Source organism: Microcaecilia unicolor, chromosome 2 (genome assembly GCF_901765095.1).
Source record: "Microcaecilia unicolor chromosome 2, aMicUni1.1, whole genome shotgun sequence".
Taxonomy (NCBI): Eukaryota; Metazoa; Chordata; class Amphibia; order Gymnophiona; family Siphonopidae; genus Microcaecilia; species Microcaecilia unicolor.
This window is the reverse complement of record NC_044032.1, coordinates 566,354,106-566,374,536: the sequence shown is the minus strand read 5'-3', so window position 1 is coordinate 566,374,536 and position 20,431 is coordinate 566,354,106. Positions and strand designations below refer to the sequence as shown.

At 42.6% G+C, this 20,431-nt stretch overlaps 1 protein-coding gene across 1 annotated transcript in view; it reads right to left on the bottom strand.

The window, feature by feature from the left end:
- PCM1 (pericentriolar material 1) overlaps positions 1-20,431 on the bottom strand; it is an 866,960-nt gene that overhangs the window by 564,162 nt on the left and 282,367 nt on the right. Inside the window, 1 exon segment of the mRNA XM_030191464.1 lies at positions 9,560-9,777. Coding sequence (XP_030047324.1) covers positions 9,560-9,777 — 218 coding nt within the window.

Here is a 20,431-nt window from a genome sequence, read left to right as displayed (position 1 = left end):
GGAGGTTACATTGAATATCATCTGGAAGGCGCTTCGGGACCTAACGGTGGCAGTAAATAATTTTGTTTCAGATATAATTTTATTAGAGAGTTACATGGACAATTTAACTGAACCCTTTGAGAGTGAAAAATTGATGTAATAAATGATTCTACACGAGCAAGAAGTAACATAGTAACACAGTAGATGACAGCAAAAAAAGACCTGCATGGTCCATCCAGTCTGCCCAACAAGATAAACTCACATGTGCCATTTTTTGTGTGTGTACCTTGTGGTTATGATTTTGAAAATAATAGACCAGAAACTTTGAATAATAAAATGAATTTTATTATAGATTAATATCGAGATTATTGTTTTTCCCAGAGTTCTGGGTATGACTCCTAAAGTGTTCCTCAGAAATATTTCCTCAATTATTACTTTAAAAGGAGTGAAGCCTATGAAAACTGGGATTACTTTAATCAGTGGGATTTGAATTAGAGACTTAAGTATATGTATTGTGTTAAATAACTTCTGGTTTTTAAAAGAGAAAGAATGTAATCAGAGGTATTATTTTTAACTAATACTGGACAATAAGTATGTTTTCAATGAAATGATTTGACTATACACCATATTGGCCTTGAAGAAGCCAACCTGATGATCAATGTGGAATAATGAATTAGACGACTAATATCTGGGGACAATCAGGTTAATACCACTTTTTTTTTTTCTGTTTACTGTTTAATTGATCTCTTTGTCTTGTTTCACTCTCCCTATTTAGTGGTCTAAGGAAGAGAAAAGAATTACCAGACTGAAATAATTCCTATGTATTACTTTCTCTGTATTTCCGACAAGTTGCTTTATCACTTGTAAAAATTTAAATGGTTATAAATAAGTGGACCATACGAGACTGGGAGACTGGGCGTCTAAATGGCAGATGACGTTTAATGTGAGCAAGTGCAAAATAATGCATGTGGGAAAGAGGAACTCGAATTATAGCTACGTCATGCAAGGTTCTACATTAGGAGTCACGAACCAAGAAAGGGATCTAGGTGTCGTCGTTGATGATATGTTGAAACCTTCTGCTCAGTGTGCTGCTGCGGCTAAAAAAGCAAATAGAATGTTAGGTATTATTAGGAAAGGAATGGAAAACAAAAATGAGGACGTTATAATGCCTTTGTATCGCTCCATGGTGCGACCGCACCTCGAATATTGTGTTCAATTCTGGTCGCCGTATCTCAAAAAAGATATAGTGGAATTGTAAAAGTTGCAGAGAAGGGCGAGGAAAATGATAAAGGGGATGGGTCGACTTCCCTATGAGGAAAGGCTAATGCGGCTAGGGCTCTTCAGCTTGGAGAAAAGGTGGCTGAGGGGAGATATGATAGAGGTCTATAAAATAATGAGTGGAGTTGAACAGGTAGATGTGAAACGTCTGTTCACGCTTTCCAAAAATACTAGGACTAGGGGGCATGCGATGAAGCTACAATGTAGTAAATTTAAAATGAATTGGAGAAAATTTGGGGTTGGTGGTTGGGAGGCGAGGATAGCGGAGGGCAGACTTATACGGTCTGTCCACAGCCGGTGATGGGAGGCGGGAAGTACTGCTGGGCAGACTTGTACAGTCTTGTGCCCTGAATAAGGCAGGTACAAATCAAGGTAAGGTATACACATATGAGTTTGTCTTGTTGGGCAGACTGGATGGACCGTGCAGGACTTTTTCTGCCGTCATCTACTATGTTACTATGTTTTCTTCACTCAATGTGTAATTAAACTCTGGAATTCATTGCCAGAGAATGTGGTAAAGGTGGTTAGCTTAGCGGAGTTTTAAAAAGGTTTGGACGGCTTCCTAAAGGAAAAGTCCATAGTCCGTTATTAAATGGACTTGGGGAAAATCCACTATTTCTGGGATAAGCAGTATAAAATGTTTTGTACTGTTTTGGGATCTTGCCAGGTATTTGTGACCTGGATTGGCCACTGCTGGAAATAGGATGCTGGGCTCGATGGACCTTTGGTCTTTCCCAGTATGACAATACTTATGTACTTATGGAAAGTTGATGTATTGAGTCATAGTAGATGACGGCAGAAAAAGACCTGGACGGTCCATTCAATCTGCCCAACAATATAAACTCATATGTGCTACTCTTTTTGTATACCTGACCTTGATTTGTTTCTGCCATTTTCAGGGCACAGACCCTAGAAGTCTGCCCAGCACTAGCCCCGCCTCCCAACTGCTAGCCCCACCTCCTAATCCCGCAAGTGTACACTCGTGATGAGCTGGTATGACTGGATCTTGGCCACGAGCATAGTGGCCTGATAAGTCTTCCTTCCAAAAGAATTAGGAGTCCTTCCAAAAGAATTAGGAGTCCTAGCTTCTCTGTCTAGGGGCGCCGAAGCATAGTCTCTAGTACTCCTAGCTCTCTTGAGGGCAGAATCCACCACCATGGAATTGTGGGGTAACTGAGACCTCATCAACCCAGGTTCACCGTGGATCCGATACTGGGATTCAGCTTTTTTCGGGACCACGGCACCAGACAAAGGGGCTGACCAGTTTCGCGTAAGGACTTCCTTCAGTACCTTATGCAGAGGAACTGTTACAGCCTCTTTAGGTGGAGAAGAATAATCCAAGACCTCCAGCATCTCAGTCCTGGGCTCATCCTCAACCTCCACAGGGAAAGGAATAGCCGTAGAGGAAAAGGACAAACTCTCTGGTGGAGATAGTCTACTTTCTAGCGGAGGGAAAGGATCAGAGGGAATCCCAAAGGACTCATCAGAAGAGAAGTACCTGGGATCCTCATCTGACTCCCATGAACGCTTCTGCTCAGTGTCTGATAAAACCTGAGTTAAGGTGCTTCGACACTGGACCTGCCTCAATGCCGAGGAATGATGCCCTCTATCGCAATGTCGAGAGGCCAATGCCCGGTCCGACTGCAGCGAAGCTGCCTCCACCAACGTCGAAGGGGAGTCGACCTGGGTGGCAGCCGACGTGGATGCCACAATCTGCATCGCTGTCGGGACCTCACCACAGGTGAAGAGCCAGATACCGCTGCAGCAGCAGGTACAGATGGCGCAAGCACCCCCGACACAGAAGCTGCCTGTCGTAGCAGTCCCTCCAGAAGTTCTGGAAACAAGCCCTGGATGCGCTCGTCAAGAGCCGCCATCGGAGAGGACTGGGGGGGGTCGGTGGAACAGGCGGTGTCAGAATCCGTGGATGCTCGGGAGCAGGTACCGGACTGCTAGGAGACAGACGCATCGGCACCTCCTGTATCGAGGGGGAGCAATCCTCTCTGTGCCGACGCTTCTCAGGTGCCGACTCTCTCGACGCCCCGGAGCTCCCGGTACCGTATGTCGAAGGAGAACGATGACGGTGCTTCTTCGCCTTCGCTCAACGCCCATCATCAAGACTCCTCGGTACCAATGAGGAATCCTCACATCTCCTCGGGGCCGGGTCCAACGAAGGTCGGTCCCGGGTGGTCTGCATAACAGGAGACCTCGAGGCAGGTGGAGAAGGGCATGAGAAGGGCATAAAAAGGGAGAAAGCCCAGCCGTGTCGAAAAGAAAGTAAACTTAAAATAGAGTAAAGAAGAAAGGAAATAGTCTTCAGACTCTGTTCCTGTGTCAAGAACGAGAGCAGAAAAATCCTGTCACCTCGTCACAGACAAAAAAGAACTGAGGAGGCACGCTCATGGAGTGGAGGAGTGGCCTAGTGGTTAGGGTGGTGGACTTTGGTTCTGGGGAACTGAGGAACTGAGTTTGATTCCCACTTCAGGCACAGGCTGCTCCATGTGACTCTGGGCAAGTCACTTAACCCTCCCACTGCCCCATGTAAGCTGCATTGAGCCTGCCATGAGTGGGAAAGTGCGGGGTACAAATGTAACAAAAAAAAAAATGTGACGGGTGGGAAGTCGTCCGCGCACGTGCACCAGAAGACTTTGGCAAAACTTTTTAATTTTGCTGGTGAAAATTTGCCGTTTCCTGGACCAACAAGGACATCAACACACATGTGAGAACAAGCAGCCTGCTTGTCCTCAGAGAAAAAAAATAATACAACATGAAGTGATTCAGTGTTGGTTAAATGGGGACCCTTCAATATGCTCCCCACACAGAATACCAGTAAATGCGATAGACATGCAAAAAAACTAAACAAAAATTAGAAAATGTTTAAACTCTTATTTTTCATTTCTACAATGAAATCAACCAACTATAACCCAATAAACAATATACTATCACAGAACTGCATAACTGTATAGTCACTATGCCCCCAACAGCCTCCCTAACCTCCCCTCATCCCCCCTACTCCTCAGCCCTTCCAGTTTGCAACTTATGCTAAAGATCTAGCTTAACTTGACCATACATCTCAATGTGTGTGTGAGTGGGTTGGGGTGGGGAACTTCCATAGGTAGGGATAAATAATTGGATTATAATAATATTCAGCACTATCCAGGTAACTTTATATACTCATGTTAGGTCAGCTCTTTGGTTTTAGATTTGGTTTTAAGTTAACATATTGTGTATTTAAACAAAATAACTGGATAACATTCATTTAACTCTAGGAATGCAAAATTTGCAGTTTAAACTTAAGCTGGCAAGTCGGCTAAAAATACACTCAAAAGTAAATATTTTTAAGCAGATGAAGACTCACTTAATATGTGAACATATATATATCAACATGCATAAACATTTATAAATCTTGATTTGAAAATATATACTATATTTTATTTTCACAAATTACAAAATTAATCACGAGCAGTCATTTCATAATAGCACTCTGGAATGCACTGCCTGAAAGGCTGGGCTTAACACAAGACTATCTCTACTTCAGGAAGCAGGTGAAAGCTTGGCTCTTCAACCAGGCCTTTAATGGAAGAAGTAACTAACTCGTTAGTCTCACTCACACACACGAGTGACTTGGGCTGCATATACTGCAGCAGGACATGTTTATCCACTCTTACTCTAGCTGAGATAATATTTAACCATTTCTCTGACCTCATGTGCAACTTTCTTTAACTCAATCACCTTACTTTCTAACTCTTCCTACTTTCTTACCTATCTATATGTTACATCTTTGCTTTACCTTTCACTATCAATTATAATGTTCTATTACGTATTGTGTTGACATTGTAAGTAGTATACCATGCCATACTTTGTATTATTTTTGAATATTTTTACTGCTGTTATTGACTATTGCTCATGTTTGATCTATTCTTACTGTACACCGCCGTGAGCGAATTCCTTCAAAAAGGTGGTAAATAAATCCTAATAAATAAATAAATTACCCTGTACTAACACCATTAATATACCTTTACCACCAGGTCTATGTTACACAAAAGGCCTTGTGGTAAATTACAAACCTTAACAGCTTTAGAATGTACTGTTAGTAAATAATCCCTAAACTTCTTAAACCTAAAGGGCTAAGGAAATGAAACGCCAATGGACTGACTAGAGACAGCAAAACTGTTGCTCTCTAATGTTTAGACTTTTTGTTCTCATTAAAAGAAGCCAGTTTTAAAACAGACATACAATGTATCGTGCATTTTGGGACTGCCCTAACATTCAGATCTTTTGGGGAGAAGCTATTGTAAGAAATATAAAGTGAAAAGAGTTGAAAAGTTCACAGCAGTAGGAAGTGCTGACAGTGATTAATGCAACCTCCCCCATGTCTTGAGAGAGAAAGAATGTGCTGAAGTATGGGCAAGGTGCCTGACTGTCTTTAAGAAAAGAAAATGGAGCAATAATGGGAAACAGATGTAGCATATGTTCTGCTGTAAATTAAGGATTTATGGTATGGTACAGCCTGCATACAGCCTGCACGTGATATCAGGAGAAGATTATTCATAAAACAGTATATAAGGAGGGTGGAACAAAGAAGTAGTAAGCATTCTGACTGCTTTGTCTGAACATGCTTCCTGAATACCTCATTAAAGGTATCCAGTACAATTGTAAATAAACTTTTTATATGGAATATGAAATTCGTCTAGCCTTTTCTTCACTATCATTTATTTAAATGGATTGTTATCTCAAATTCAGGGTACTTTTGACAACATGATTTTGGCATGTAAAGGGGTGTTGGGAGCTAAAAGTAACTTCTGGCAACAATTCTATACCAACGAATGGACAACACCTACAGACTCGCCCCAATTTCTCCAAGAATGGGACAACAGATGCAGAACAGTACTAGACAACATAGCTCCACTTCAAACCAGAACCTCACATAGAAAAAAAACTCAATACCATGGTTTAATAAAGAATTGAAATAACTAAAAATACAGGCCAAAAGATTAGAAAGAGCATGGAGCAAGAAAAAAAGACGAACACACACTCAAAGACTGGAAACAGCTACAAAGAAAATACAAATACACCATCAGACAAACGAAAAGAACCATAATAGGACCAAACTACAAGGATACACACAAACTCTTCTCGCTCGTAAACAAACTCCTAAATACTACACCGTTACCTCTAATAATACAGACATCCCATCCGCAACCAATCTTGCGAACTACTTCAATGAAAAAATTATAAAGCTCCGACGAATGATACCTACCAATATCACCGAATACACAAGCATCCTTGAATGTCTAGACACAAAACCTGGGGAATGCCCAGCAGATCGAACATGGACCAACTTTGACACGATATCGTTTGATGAAATCTCACAATGGCTCAGAAAATACGCTAAGTCACAATGCAAACTAGACATTTGCCCTACTAGCCTAATAAGATCCGCCCCCCAAACAATTCAAAAAAGACCTCATGAAGCATATAAACCACAGGCTTCAAAATGGTCTCTTTCCCATGGATAAAGGAAATATCCTACTCACTCCACTACCAAAAGATGCTAAGAAAAGTACAATGGACCTAACCAATTATCGCCCAGTAGCATCTATTCCGCTCATAACCAAACTCATGGAGGGAATAGTGACGAAACAACTCAATGAATACCTAAACAAACACTCAATCCTGCATGAGTCTCAATCTGCATTTCGGTCAAATCATAGCACCGAAACTGTACTAGTGTCCGCGATGAACTCATTCAAATAAGCAATAGCAACTGGCAACAACATACTCCTCCTACAATTCGACATGTCCAGCGCCTTCGATATGGTTAATCATGGTATACTATTACACATACTAGAATACTTCGGAGTAGGAAATACAGTTCTCAAATGGTTCAAAGGATTCCTGACCACAAGATCATACCAAATAACAATGAACACAGACAGATCACCCCCATGGATACCTGAATGCGGAGTTCCCCAAGGATCCCCCCTCTCAGCAGCTCTCTTCAACCTAATGATGATACCTTTAGCCAGACTTCTAGCCAATCAGAATCTCAACCCCTACCTATACGCAGACAATGTCACGATCTACATCCCGTTCAAACATGATCTAAACAAAATCACCAACGAAATCAACCAAAGCCTCCAAATCATGCACTCCTGGTAGGATGCATTCCAGCTAAAACTCAACGCAGAAATAAACACAATGTCTTGTACTCACTTCTCAACACAACACAAACAATTACTCCACCATAACTACCCCATACTGTTCTCTTCCCGTCTCACAAAATCTGAAAATTCTTGGAGTTACCATTGATTGAAACCTCACACTCGATACCCACGTGAAGAATACAATGAAAAAGATGTTCCACTCCATGTGGAAACTCAAAAGAGTAAAACCTTTCTTCCCAAGATACATCTTCCGTTCCCTGGTACAGTCAATGGTAATAAGTCATCTGGATTACTGCAATGCACTGTACGCAGGCTGCAAAGAACAAACTATCAAAAAACTTCAAACAGCCCAGAATACCGCAGCCAGACTCATATTTGGAAAAGCTAAATATGAAAATGCAAAACCCCTAAGAGAGAAACTTCACTGGCTCCCACTCAAGGAACGCATTGCGTACAAGATCTGCACGATTGTACACAAGATCACTCACGCAGACGTTCCAATCTACATGTTAAACCTTGTGGACCTGCCTCCCAGAAACGCCATAAGATCAGCCCGCAAATTTCGTAATCTGCACTTCCCCAGCTGTAAAGGACTAAAATACAAGCTGACACACGCCACCACCTTCCCTTACGTGAGCACGCAGTTGTGGAATGCACTACCTACAGCCCTGAAAACCATTGACAAAATAACTAACTTTCACAAATCTCTGAAGACACATCTCTTCAACAAGGCCTGCAAAGAGAACCCATAACTTTACAAACTACCTCTCCAACCCACCCAGTTATTAAAGTCCACCTTCTATATTATCCTGCCCTACACCTTCCTTCTCTCTTCCCTTACCTAATCTTTGCACATTACTAATTGTATCTGATATCCTGGTATGACTATGTCAAAACAAAACTCTGTAAGCCACATTGAGCCTGCAAATAGGTGGGAAAATGTGGGATACAAATGCAATAAATAATAATGAAATACACAAATTATTTGTATGGAAAGTTACCTTAGTGGGGAAAAATGTATTCTTCAGAAGGATCCAACCTGAGGCCCCATATCTTTTGGGCAATGGAAGAATCAAGTACATACCTTTATGTTATGTGAAGCTAAAGAAGCTAAGCTAACTTTTAAACATGGGAAGCATTTTTTAGCTATTTGGAACTGTCATATCCAAACCCTCAATGTGAAAACAAGAAGCTCTATTTTGAACAATTTACCCATCTGACCTTTCTAGGCATGGTATTACAGTGTGGTATTGATAACTGGTTGGGGTACACATGTCGCGGACGTATTACAGAGTCTGCTTGACCTTGCTTTGAAACACTGAAAAGGTTATATTGGAAAACACTGATCATGGATGGCAGAGCAGGTGGGGGGATGAGGGGTTGGTGGTTGGGAGGTGAGGATAGGGGAGGGCAGACTTTTCCTGCGGACGTATTACAGAGTCTGCTTGACCTTGCTTTGAAACACTGAAAAGGTTATACTGGAAAACACTGATCATGGATGGCAGAGCAGGTGGGGGGAAGAGGGGTTGGTGGTTGGGAGGCGAGGATAGGGGAGGGCAGACTTTTATACGGTCTGTGCCAGAGCCGGTGATGGAAGGCGGGACAGGTGGTTGGGAGGCAGGAAAAACTGCTGGGTAGACTTATTCGGTCTGTGCCCTGAGAAAGACAGGTACAAATCAAGGTAAGGTATACACATGAGTTTATCTTGGGCAGTCTGGATGGACCGTGCAGGTCTTTTTCTGCCGTCATCTACTATGTATGTTACTATGTCTGTTTCTCTTTTTGGGGGGTTTAAGGTGGAATGGGATGGGAAGTAAGTGGCTCCATGGGGGAAGGTTAAGGTGAGTTAGTTTGATTTAGTTTGGTTCCTGGACTCAAGGGGGATAGAGACTATCACAGATAAGGCCTCTCCCCATTGTGTTTGGAACCAGACAGCATACTGTTAGCATTATTTTCACTTTCTAATTGATGTAAATTTAAGGCTTCCAATGTCTTTTCTTGGGATTGGGAAAAGGAAAAGTAGAAAATGTTTTTTTTAATTTTGTATTTCAATTAATAAACATTTTTTATAATAAAACTGGTAGACAACTACTAAAACTAAATAATGCTACAGAATATATTTTTTTAAATATACTTACTTGTACCATAGCAACAAGATCTTGCAACTGTTTAAGTTTTTGTTTTGCAGCTAAAAGTCTATTGAATTTTTGCTCAAACTCAGCATCCACTGGTTCATCATCAACCAGACTGCTTCGCTGGCTAGATAAAGAAGCTTCGCTGACTTGGTCTTCCTCTGCCTCCTCATCTTGCCCTCCATCAGCATCTTTGTTATTGTCATTGCGGTTATGCAGACAGTCTGAATAGATAAGCACCAAAAGAAGACAATTTCTAACAGCAGTGATGATGACAAAAGATTAACCAACTCCATAATCTATATTCTAGGCTGCAAAAAGTTTAAAGGCAACAGACGCTCAAACACATGTATCTATATCCCAAACACTGAAGCCATACATTAAGTAACATCCTAAAGATCTTTACGTAGGCCACCCTGGTGGCAATGCTGAGCACTGCTATGCAAGTCACCAAGATTTGATTAGAGAGTCCAGCTTCTGCTTTTTTTGGGCTGGCCAAGGTTAGGAGTAATGTGGAGACAAAATAAATATATGTATTTGTAAAATGTGTTATACTGCAATTTCACAGATGATTTGCAACAACCCATGTTAAAGTTGATAAAACATCATAAACAGGACCAAGACCATGAAAAAAGCAAAACACATTAGGGAAGGAAAGATTAAGCAACACAACAATCATAACCAGCAGACTAATCAAAGTAAAAATAAACCTGAAAATAGGAATTTACTAAATAAAAGTACAAAGACAAGCTCTTCAAAAGAGCATTGTCTTCAAAGATGACAAATCTAATGGAAGATGGACCAGACCAAAGGGAACGAGGAAGCTGATCCTATCAAACTGGCACCACGCAGCTAAAGGCCATTGTGCAGGATGAGTTGAACACAAGCTTTCTTATAGAAGGAACAAGGAGATTAGCATTAGAGGAAAGAAGAGATCTTGCAGGGTAATATGGTGTAGGGAGACTAAATACATGGAAGGGGGGATGGGATTTGATATACCACCTTTCTGTGGTTACAATTAAAGCAGTTTACATATTAAATACAAGTAATAATTTGTGCCCAGGGCAATGCAGGGTTAAGTGACTTGCTCAGAGTTACAAGGAGCCACTGAGGGAATTGAACCCAAATCCCCTGGTTCTCAGGCCACTGCACCAACCATCAGACTTATGCAGAAGGAGAAAAATTTTAAACTGAATTCTACTGGAAGCCAGTGTTGTTCTATTAATAAAGGGGTCACATGATCAAATTGATTTGCTTTACAAAGCTGTTTAACTGCGGTATTCTGAAGAAGTTGCAGCTATTAAATGGTATACTGATGTAATCCAATGAAAACAGAATTGCAATAAATCATGATGACTAATAACAAAGGCATGTATGAAAAAAACCATAGCAACATAGTAGATGACGGCAGAAAAAGACCTGCACGGTCCATCCAGTCTGCCCAACAAAATAAACTCATGTGCCATTTTTTGTGTGTACCTTACCTTGATTTGTACCTGTCTTTTTCAGGGCACAGACCGTTTAAGTCTGCCCAGTACTATCCCCGCCAGCCAACCACCCGCCCCGCCTCCCACCACCGGCTCTGGCACAGACCATAAAAGTCTGCCCAGCACTATCCCCGCCTCCCAACCACCAGCCCTGCCTCCCACCACCGGCTAAGCTTCTGGGGATCCTTTCCTTCTGAGCAGGATTCCTTTATGTTTATCCCACGCACGTTTGAATTCCGTTATCGTTTTCCTCTCCACCATCTCCCACGGGAGGGCATTCCAAGCATCCACCACTCTCTCTGTGAAAAAATACTTCCTGACATTTTTCTTGAGTCTGCCCCCCTTCAATCTCATTTCATGTCCTCTAGTTCTACCGCCTTCCCCTCTCCGGAAAAGGTTCATTAGTGATCTATGTGAAAACTGGGGTGCCTTATACCAAAGAAAATGTCTTTATTGAAGAACAGGGGAGGTGCATAGCGGTTAGGGGCCGTCTTTACAATCAGCCTGTAACCTTTATTAATCTTTATGCTCCCAATGTGGGGCAGGGGAAATTTTTTAGTTCTTTGCGGGAGGCTCTCCCTCATTTTGTCACTGGGCAAGTAATTATGGGATGAGATTTTAACACAATTTTTTCAGACCTAGACCACTCAAAAGGAAGGAAAGGTGGGCATATGGCTCACAGAGATAAGCTTTTACATCTGGTTAGGGATTTGGATCTACTGGATGTGTGGAGGTTGCAGCATCCTGGACAGCGATCTTACTCCTTTTACTTACATGCACAGCAGACTTATACTAGAATTGATGCACTCTGGCGCAGTCACTCTTTATGGGGGCAGGTGAGCAATAGAGAAATAGAGAACATAACATGCTTCTGACCATGCCCCCCACATGGATTCGTTTGCAGGGCTTGGGGGGTGAGAAGCGTTGTACTTTCTGAAGACTTAATGAATCAATATTAAGTGATAGGAAGGTATGTCAGGAAGCGCGAGGAGTTATTAAGAATTATTTAGAAGTTAATGATAAGGGAGAGGTTTAGGATGGCATATTATGGGAAGCCCTCAAGACAGTGGTAACCGGACACCTAGTGAAGTGGGGGGGGGGGGGCATATGTAAGAGGGAGCGCTGTGCTAGGGAGCTGGAGCTTCGCAAGAAGCTGGCTCACCTAGAGGCTTTGCATCAAGGGAGGGGGGACCCCAATGTTTTTTCTCAACTCATAGCTTGCAGGACAGAGCTACAGAGGCTTCAGGTAGACAGGATGGAATATAGTCGGTGTCTAGCCCGCCAGAAGTTCTTTGAATTTAGCAATAAAGTGGGTAATATGCTTGCACGGTTCCTCAGACAGCAACAGTCCAAGTGTACTGTTGCAAAGATGGGGAAATTAGAGAACAATTTGTACAATTTTACACTAGCCTTTATTCTCGTAGTGAAGGTGCTTCAGTGTCTCGGATTTGAGACTATTTAGCGGGCCTGACACTGGAGACCTTGGGAGATAAGGATAGGGAAAAGTTGGAGGCCCCCATAACATTAGAATTTTAGGGGTGGTAAAAGGACTCAAGGGTGGCAAAGCCCCAGGAAAGAACGGTTACACCGCTAAATTTTACAAAATTTATGCGTATGACCTAGCTCCAATACTGAGAAGAGTGGGCAATGCTTGTTTTTCATTAAAACCGGGAAGAGACCTGACAGTTTGTGGTTCTTATCGACCGATTTCCCTGATAAATACAGATATTTATTTATTTATTGCATTTGTATCCCACACTTTCCCACCTATTTGCAGGCTCAATGTGGCTTACAATGCTCCGTTACAGTGTTCGACATACCAGGGTAGAAGATAACGACTGGTGTTTCATAAAGATCATGGATGACATAATATAATTAATTAAACAGATATAGGAAGAAACAGTTCAGCATTTAAGGTAAAGTGATGATGCGTTACATTTACAGTTCTTGACCATTGTGGTATGCCTTGTTGAAGAGATAGGTCTTCAGAGATTTACGAAAATTGATTAGTTCGTAAATTGTTTTTAGATTAAACGGTAATGCGTTCCACAGCTTCGTACCTATGTAGGGAAAGCTGAACGCATGTGTTAGTCTGTATTTTAGACCTTTACAGCTAGGGAAGTGAAGATTAAGGAATGTGCGGGATGATTTTTTTTTGCGTTCCTGAGTGGCAAGTCGACCAGGTCTAGCATGTTAGTTGGGGCTTCTCCGTGAATGATTTTGTGAACTAGAGTGCATACCTTGAATGCGATACGTTCTTTGAGTGGAAGCCAGTGTAACTTTTCTCTTAGGGGTTTTGCACTTTCGTATTTTGTTTTTCCAAATATTAGTCTAGCTGCAGTGTTCTGAGCTGTTTGAAGTTTCTTAATTTGTTCTTTACAGCCAGCGTAAAGTGCATTGCAATAATCTAGGTGACTTAGCACCATAGACTGTACCAGATTGCGAAAGATGGTCCTTGGGAAGAAAGGTCTTACTCTTTTAAGTTTCCACATCAAATGGAACATCTTCTTGGTTGTATTCTTCACATGATTTTCAAGTGTAAGATTTCAATCAATGGTAACTCCGAGAATTTTCAGGGTGTCTGAAATGGGAAGGGAGAAGTTTGGTGTGGTTATGGTGGTGAATTTGCTTGTGTGGTGTTGTGAAGTAAGTATGAGGCATTGTGTTTTTTCGGCATTAAGTTTCAACTGAAATGCATCCGTCCATGAATGCATGATTTGGAAGCTTTGGTTGATGTCATTGGTGATTTCCTTTAGATCATGTTTGAATGGGATGTAGATCGTGATGTCATCTGCGCATATGTGTGGGTTGAGTTTTTGATTGGATAGTAACCTGGCCAAGGGTGACATCATTAGGTTGAAGAGGGTCGGCGAGAGAGGAGATCCTTGAGGAACTCCACATTCAGGTATCCATGGGGTTGATGTAGTCGAGTTAGATATAACTTGGTATGATCTTGTGGTCAAGAAGCCTCTAAGCCAGTTGAGAACGTTGCCTCCAACTCCGAAGTATTCTAGGATGTGTAGTAATATTCCATGGTCAACCATGTCAAAAGTACTGGACATGTCAAATTGTAGGGGAAGTATTTTGTTGCCAGTTGCAATAGCTTGTTTAAATTTAGTTAGAACTAGTACTGTTTCGGTGCTGTGGTTAGACCAAAATCCTGATTGAGAGTCGTAAGTATTGAAAATTTATTTAAGTAGTTGGTGAGCTGCTTGGTCACCATGCCTTCCATTTGTGTGGTTATCAGAGGGATAGATGCTACTGGGCAATAGTTGGTTAAGTCACTTGTACTTTTCTTTGCGTCTTTAGGTATAGGGGTGAGTAGAATATTTCCTTTGTCCTTTGGGAAGAGTCCATTTTTTAGCATGTAGTTCAAATGTTTCATAAGGTCTGATATTAATTGTTGAGGGGCGAACTTTATAAGGTTATTAGGGCATATGTCTATATTACAGTGGGACTTGGCAAACCTTTTGAGCGCTCGGGAGATGGTATCATCCGAGAGTTTGTCAAAGTTAGTCCAGATTCTGTCAGCTGGGTATTCACCAGGGCTTGGGTCTCGACAATCGAGGAGTTGTGCATGGTCAATGGTATTAACAGGTATCATGAGCCACAATCGTACAATTTTCTCTTTGAAGTATTTGGCAAGATTGTCTGCTGTTGGTGTGTCTGTGGTGTTAGAAGTAACCGGAGTGGTATTTAGTAATTTGTTCACGAGTTGGAAAAGTTTATGTGTATCCTTGTAGTCTGGTCCAATTTTAGTTTTGTAATATGATCTTTTAGTTTGTTTTATGGTGTATTTGTATTTTCTTTGTAGTTGCTTCCAAGTGTTGAGTGCGGATTCGTCTTTCTTTTTGTTCCATGCTCGTTCTAACCTTCTTTGCATTCACGCACACTTGTTGAATAGTATCTTCCATGTGGAGGTTGATATCCCCTATTATAAGAAGGTTGGAGACAGAAACACAAGTGTTCGATATAAAGTCCATAAAGTGTTTCTGGCAATCTTGCCAGTTGCCTAGTGGTCTATAGAACAGGGCTACGTTTAGGTGTTCCTTCAGGGTTGGGTGATTGATTCTAACTGAAGCAATTTCAAGTTGGGGAAGAATGGACTCGGCTATGGTTGTGACGATGAACCCAGATTTGTAGATTACAGCTATTCCTCCTCCTCTTTTTCTGTTCCTTGTCCAGTGGGTAATTTTATAGCCTCGGGGACATAGGTCTAAAATTATGGGATCTTTAAGGTCATGAATCCAGGTTTTGCTTATGAATAGAAGATCAAGGTTGTCTGTTGTGATCCAGTCTGTTGTTGTTGTTGTTTTGTTAACTACTGATCTTGCATTTATATAGCCCAGTTGAATAGATTGGTAGGGTTCAGCTGGGGATGAAGATGTATTAATTTTTATTAGTTGTCTATCCTCTGTGTATCTGGGTTTGTTGTGTCCTTTCTTCCCTTTCTGTTGATTGTGCCTGTGTGTGTTAGGTTTTCCTTTTAGTTGGTTGTTGTTCTTTTGGGTAGGTGTATTGGATTTGAGTTGTCTGCTGGGTTTGTGTACTGTGGGTAGATTATTATCTGTGAGAGGAGTTGTTAATGCGTGGTAGATTAGGGGGATAAAGTAGATTATTAAAAGCAGTTTGTTAATATTCATATTGTCTTTAATATAAGTCAGTATTACGATTCAATATGATTCAATACAACAATTCAGAATACTGCTATAAGATGCAATATAAGATTCAATACTACAATACAGACTATTGCTATAAGATGCAGAAAAAGCATTATAGGTCTAGAGTCAAGAAACATGACAATAGTGTAGCTCAGTATGCTGCTATATGGTGCAAAGAAAGCAATCAAAGATGAGCAGCCATTAAAACAGTTAGTAGGAACATTCCTAACTGGTGGATTATTGTTCAGACTCTGTTTTCATTCCCCCGTGTAGTCGTCATTATCATACACTCAAATCAGTGATTAGTGGTTTAGTGGGTTGGGGTGGAGGTGATCTCCATCCCTGAACAGGTTCAGCTCAAGAAGGTTAGGTCTCATCTAAAGCTCCGCCCTCTTGTGATGTCCTGTGCCGATAGACAGGAGGTCGAGTATTTTCTCTTTTACATTAACTCCAACCTTCTGTGTTTTGCTCATATGTTCCGTCTCAGCACCGGAGGAGACCGGTCAGCTTCTTTCTCTGTCAGAGAGATAGAGTAAGAGGCAGAGAATTAAATGCCCTCCGCCCTGGGCGGGCGTCCGACTGGCTGCTGGCCTCTGTCGGCTGGGTGATGTCGTGGGGGCACCGCAACTCCAGACAGAAGGGAAGTTCTGGTCAGCAACCACGACAGTGGTGGCCGATTGATCGGCGGCGGTGGCTGCGACCCCGGACCAGGTGGTCAGTGTTTGACGGAGGCAGCTCCTGATCTCCACACCGCTAAGAGCTGCCTCGTTCGTCTGCCCTTCTCTGTCCCTGCCACCTCGTGTTTGGCGCTCCTATATCTCTCCCCTCTCGCAGCTCGGGTGGGCGGCCGACTGACCGGATCTTTTCCCAACGTGCGGCGGAGGTCGGGCCACTTCTGCCCATCTAGCAATGACCTGGCGGCGGCTGCGACCCCGGACCAGGTGGTCAGCGTTCGACGGAGGCAGCTCCTGATCTCCACACCGCTGAGCTGCCTCGTTCGTCTGCCCTTCTCCGTCCCTGCAGCCTCCCTCCCTCCCTGTCTAGCTAAGATCATGGCGGATCGTCTTGGCAGGGTGCTTTCACAACTTAATCATGTTGATCAGTCAGGCTTTGTGCCCAGACATCAGGTAGCTGATAATATAAGGCGGAGTTTGAATATTATTTGGGAGGCACAGAAACAGGGGGATCCCTTTGCTTTGTTAGCCACAGATGCTGAAAAAGCATTTGATAGGGTTGACTGGACTTATCTATGGGAAGCATTGAGACATATGGGTTTTGGTCAAAAATAATTTTAGGATGGTTGCAGTGTCTTTACAAGATGCTCACAGCTCGAATCAGGGTAAATGGGGGCTTCTCCTCCTTGTTTGCCATTCAGCGGGGGACCAGACAGGGTTGACCCCTCTCCCTCGTTGTTTGCTTTATCTATTGAACCTTTAGCCCAACGGGTTCGCTCCTTAAATGATGTTAACAGGAATCCAAATTGGAAATGTGGCACACAAAATAGCACTATCTGCGAATGATATATTACGTTATGTGAAGGCCCCAAGGATAACATTACCTATTATTATCCTAGAACGTCATCATTTTGGGTAGCTATCGGGCTTTAAAGTTAATTATGATAAATCTGAGTTTTTAGGAATCACTATGCAAGATAGGGAGGTAGACAATTTGCTGGGGTCTTTTGCTTTCCGGAAGGCCCGTCTCCGTTCTAGATATCTAGGTATACAAATACTTGAGACTTGTCACAACTCTATACTTTGACTTACACCCCGTTGCTCCAGGAGTTTCAGAGAGATTTAAATAAGTGGAAGGCTGGCTGGCTCTCATGGTGGAGTCGAGCAGCAGCAATTAAAATGAATTTACTAGCTAGATTGCTATTTGTGTTTCAGTCCCTCCCTCTATTGGAACAGAGGAGGGAGTTGATGCGCCTGCAGTCCAAAATTTCAACTTTTTGTAGGGGAGGGGTCACTCTGCGAGGTTGTCTAGGAAAGTGATGTAGAGTCCGGCAGAACAAGGGGGTCGGGGAATGCCTAATCTGCTTTGGTATTATTGGGCCACTCAATTAAAAATTATCTCAGAGTGGAATAAGGGAGTAAGATCACCTACAACTGAGCTAGAATAGTTCTTTGTGCAGGATTATTCTCTGGATGGAGCTTTGTGGGCCTCAATTCCTAATAGAGATTACAAGAAGTTGTCAAGTTACCCATTTATATCTCACTTGCTAACATTGTGGAGCATACTGAAGTATAGGCTTCGGGGCTCCCATGCTCCTTCCTCACTCGCTCGGACTGTCCAGGACCCTGGTTTCCATGCTGGATTGCGAGGGACAGTGTTTGGAGCATGGACTCATCGGGGCCTGGCTCGTTTCCATGATTTTTTTGGATGTGGGTGAGGTGCGCTCTTTTGAGGAGTTAAGGGAGTCCCACGGGTTGCCAAATTCAGATTTTTATAAAAATTTGCAGATTAAGCATTATAATCATAGTCAGGGGTGGATACGTCATGATCCAGATGATACGAAGCACTTAGAGAACTTATGGGCGTCCCTGGGTAAAATGGGAAAGACAATAACTCATTTATATCGGTTTATTAGAGAATATGATTTTGTGAAATTACCTTACATGTTCAAATGGGAAAAAGATCTGGGATGTGAAATGAGTGTGGCTGACTGGACGAGAATGTGTCAAGAAGTGAAAAAAGTTTCTATTTGTGTTTTAATTAAGGAAAATGCTTTTAATGTGTTAAGCAGATGGTATTATACGCCTGACAGGATAAAAGCCATGTTTCCTGGCTGCTCTGATCAGTGTTGGAGGTGTGGTTCTGATATAGGCACCTTCTTCCATATTTGGTGAACTTGCCCATTGTTCCAGAGCTTCTGGCAAGAATTGGCTACGCATTTGACTAATACTATAGATATCTTATTTCCTTGCAACCCTAAGTGGTGTCTTTCTTGGCTGGGGCATTCGCAGAGGATTAAAATGTAATTGGTTTCTGATATCGGTTGTAGGTACTCTTTCTTCATATCAGGGAGAAGGTACTTTATTGTTTTACTGGAGCACTGTTGAGACATGTATCCATCTGGTTGCGATTTATCATCACTTTAAGCATTTTCAATAAAAATTTAAAGTTAAGCAAAAAAAAAAATTAATGCCAAGAAGTGCAGAGTGATGCACTTGGGGTGCAGAAACCCAAAAGAGAGATACCGGATAGGAGGGGAGAGATTAGTAAGCTCGACTCAGGAGATAGACCTTGGGGTGTTGGTGTCTGAGGATCTAAAGGTGAAGAAACAATGAGACAAGGCGACAGCCATGGCCAGAAGGATGCTAGGCTGCATAGAGAGGGGTATAACCAGCAGAAGAAAGGAGGTGTTGATGCCCCCTACAAGTCGTTGGTGAAGCCCCACTTGGAGTATTGTGTTCAGTTTTGGAGGCCGTATCTTGCTAACGATGTAAAAAGACTGGAAGCGTTGCAAAGAAAAGCTACAAAAATGGTATGGGATTTGCATTGCAAACCGTATGAGGAGAGACTTACTGACCTGAACATATATACCTTGGAGGAAAGGAGAAACAGGGGTGACATGATACAGATGTTCAAATATTTTGAAAAGCGTTAATCCACAAACAAACCTTTTTCGGAGACGGGAAGGCGGTAGAACTAGAGGACATGAATTGAGGCTGAAGGGGAGGCAGACAGGAGAAATGTCTGGAAGTATTTTTTCACAGAGAGGGTGCAGGATATGTGGAATGCCCTCCCGCGGGAGGTGGTAGAGATGAAAACGGTAATGGAATTCAAACATGCATGGGATAAGCGAAGATACATACCTGTAGCAGGTATTCTCCGAGGACAGCAGGCTGATTGTTCTCACTGATGGGTGACATCAAAGGCAGCCCTGAGGTCCAGAAATCTACCTGGCAACAAAAGTTTGCTAGAGCCTTCGATTGCACGCATGTGCGGCCATCTTCCCGCCCATCGCGCGGGGACACCAGTTAGATTAAAAAGCAAAGATGAAAAGAAGGAACAACTCCAAAGGGGAAGAGGGTGGGTTTGTGAGAACAATCAGCCTGCTGTCCTCAGAGAATACCTGCTACAGATATGTATCTTCGCTTTCTCCGAGGACAAGCAGTCTGCTTGTTCTCACTGATGGGGTATCCCTAGCCCCCAGGCTCACTCAAAACAACAAAGAAAGGTCAATTGGCCATAAGGATGGACCTACGAAAAAATCTGAGTGTGCAGCCTGGAACAGAACAAAAATGGGCCTAGGGAGTAGAGTTGGATCCTAAGTCCCAAACAGATTCTGCAGCACCGACTGCCCAAACCGACTGTTGCGTCGGCTATCCTGCTGAAGGCAATAATGAGATGTGAATGTGTGGACTGATGCCCACGTCGCAGCCTTGCAAATCTCTTCAATAGTGGCTGACTTCAAGTGGGCCACTGACGCTGCCATGGCTCGAACACTATGAGCCGTGACATGACCCTAAAGAGTCAGCCCAGCCTGGGCGTAAGTGAAGGAAATGCAATCTGCTATACAATTTGAAATGGTGCGTTTCCCGACAGAGACTCCCCTCCTATTGGGATCAAATGATACAAACATTTGGGCGGACTGTCTGAAGAGGCTTGTCCGCTCCACATAGAAGGCCAATGCTCTCTTTCAGTCCAATGTATGCAACTGACGTTCAGCACGGCAGGTATGAGGATGGGAAAAAAATGTTGGCAAGACAATTGACTGGTTCAGA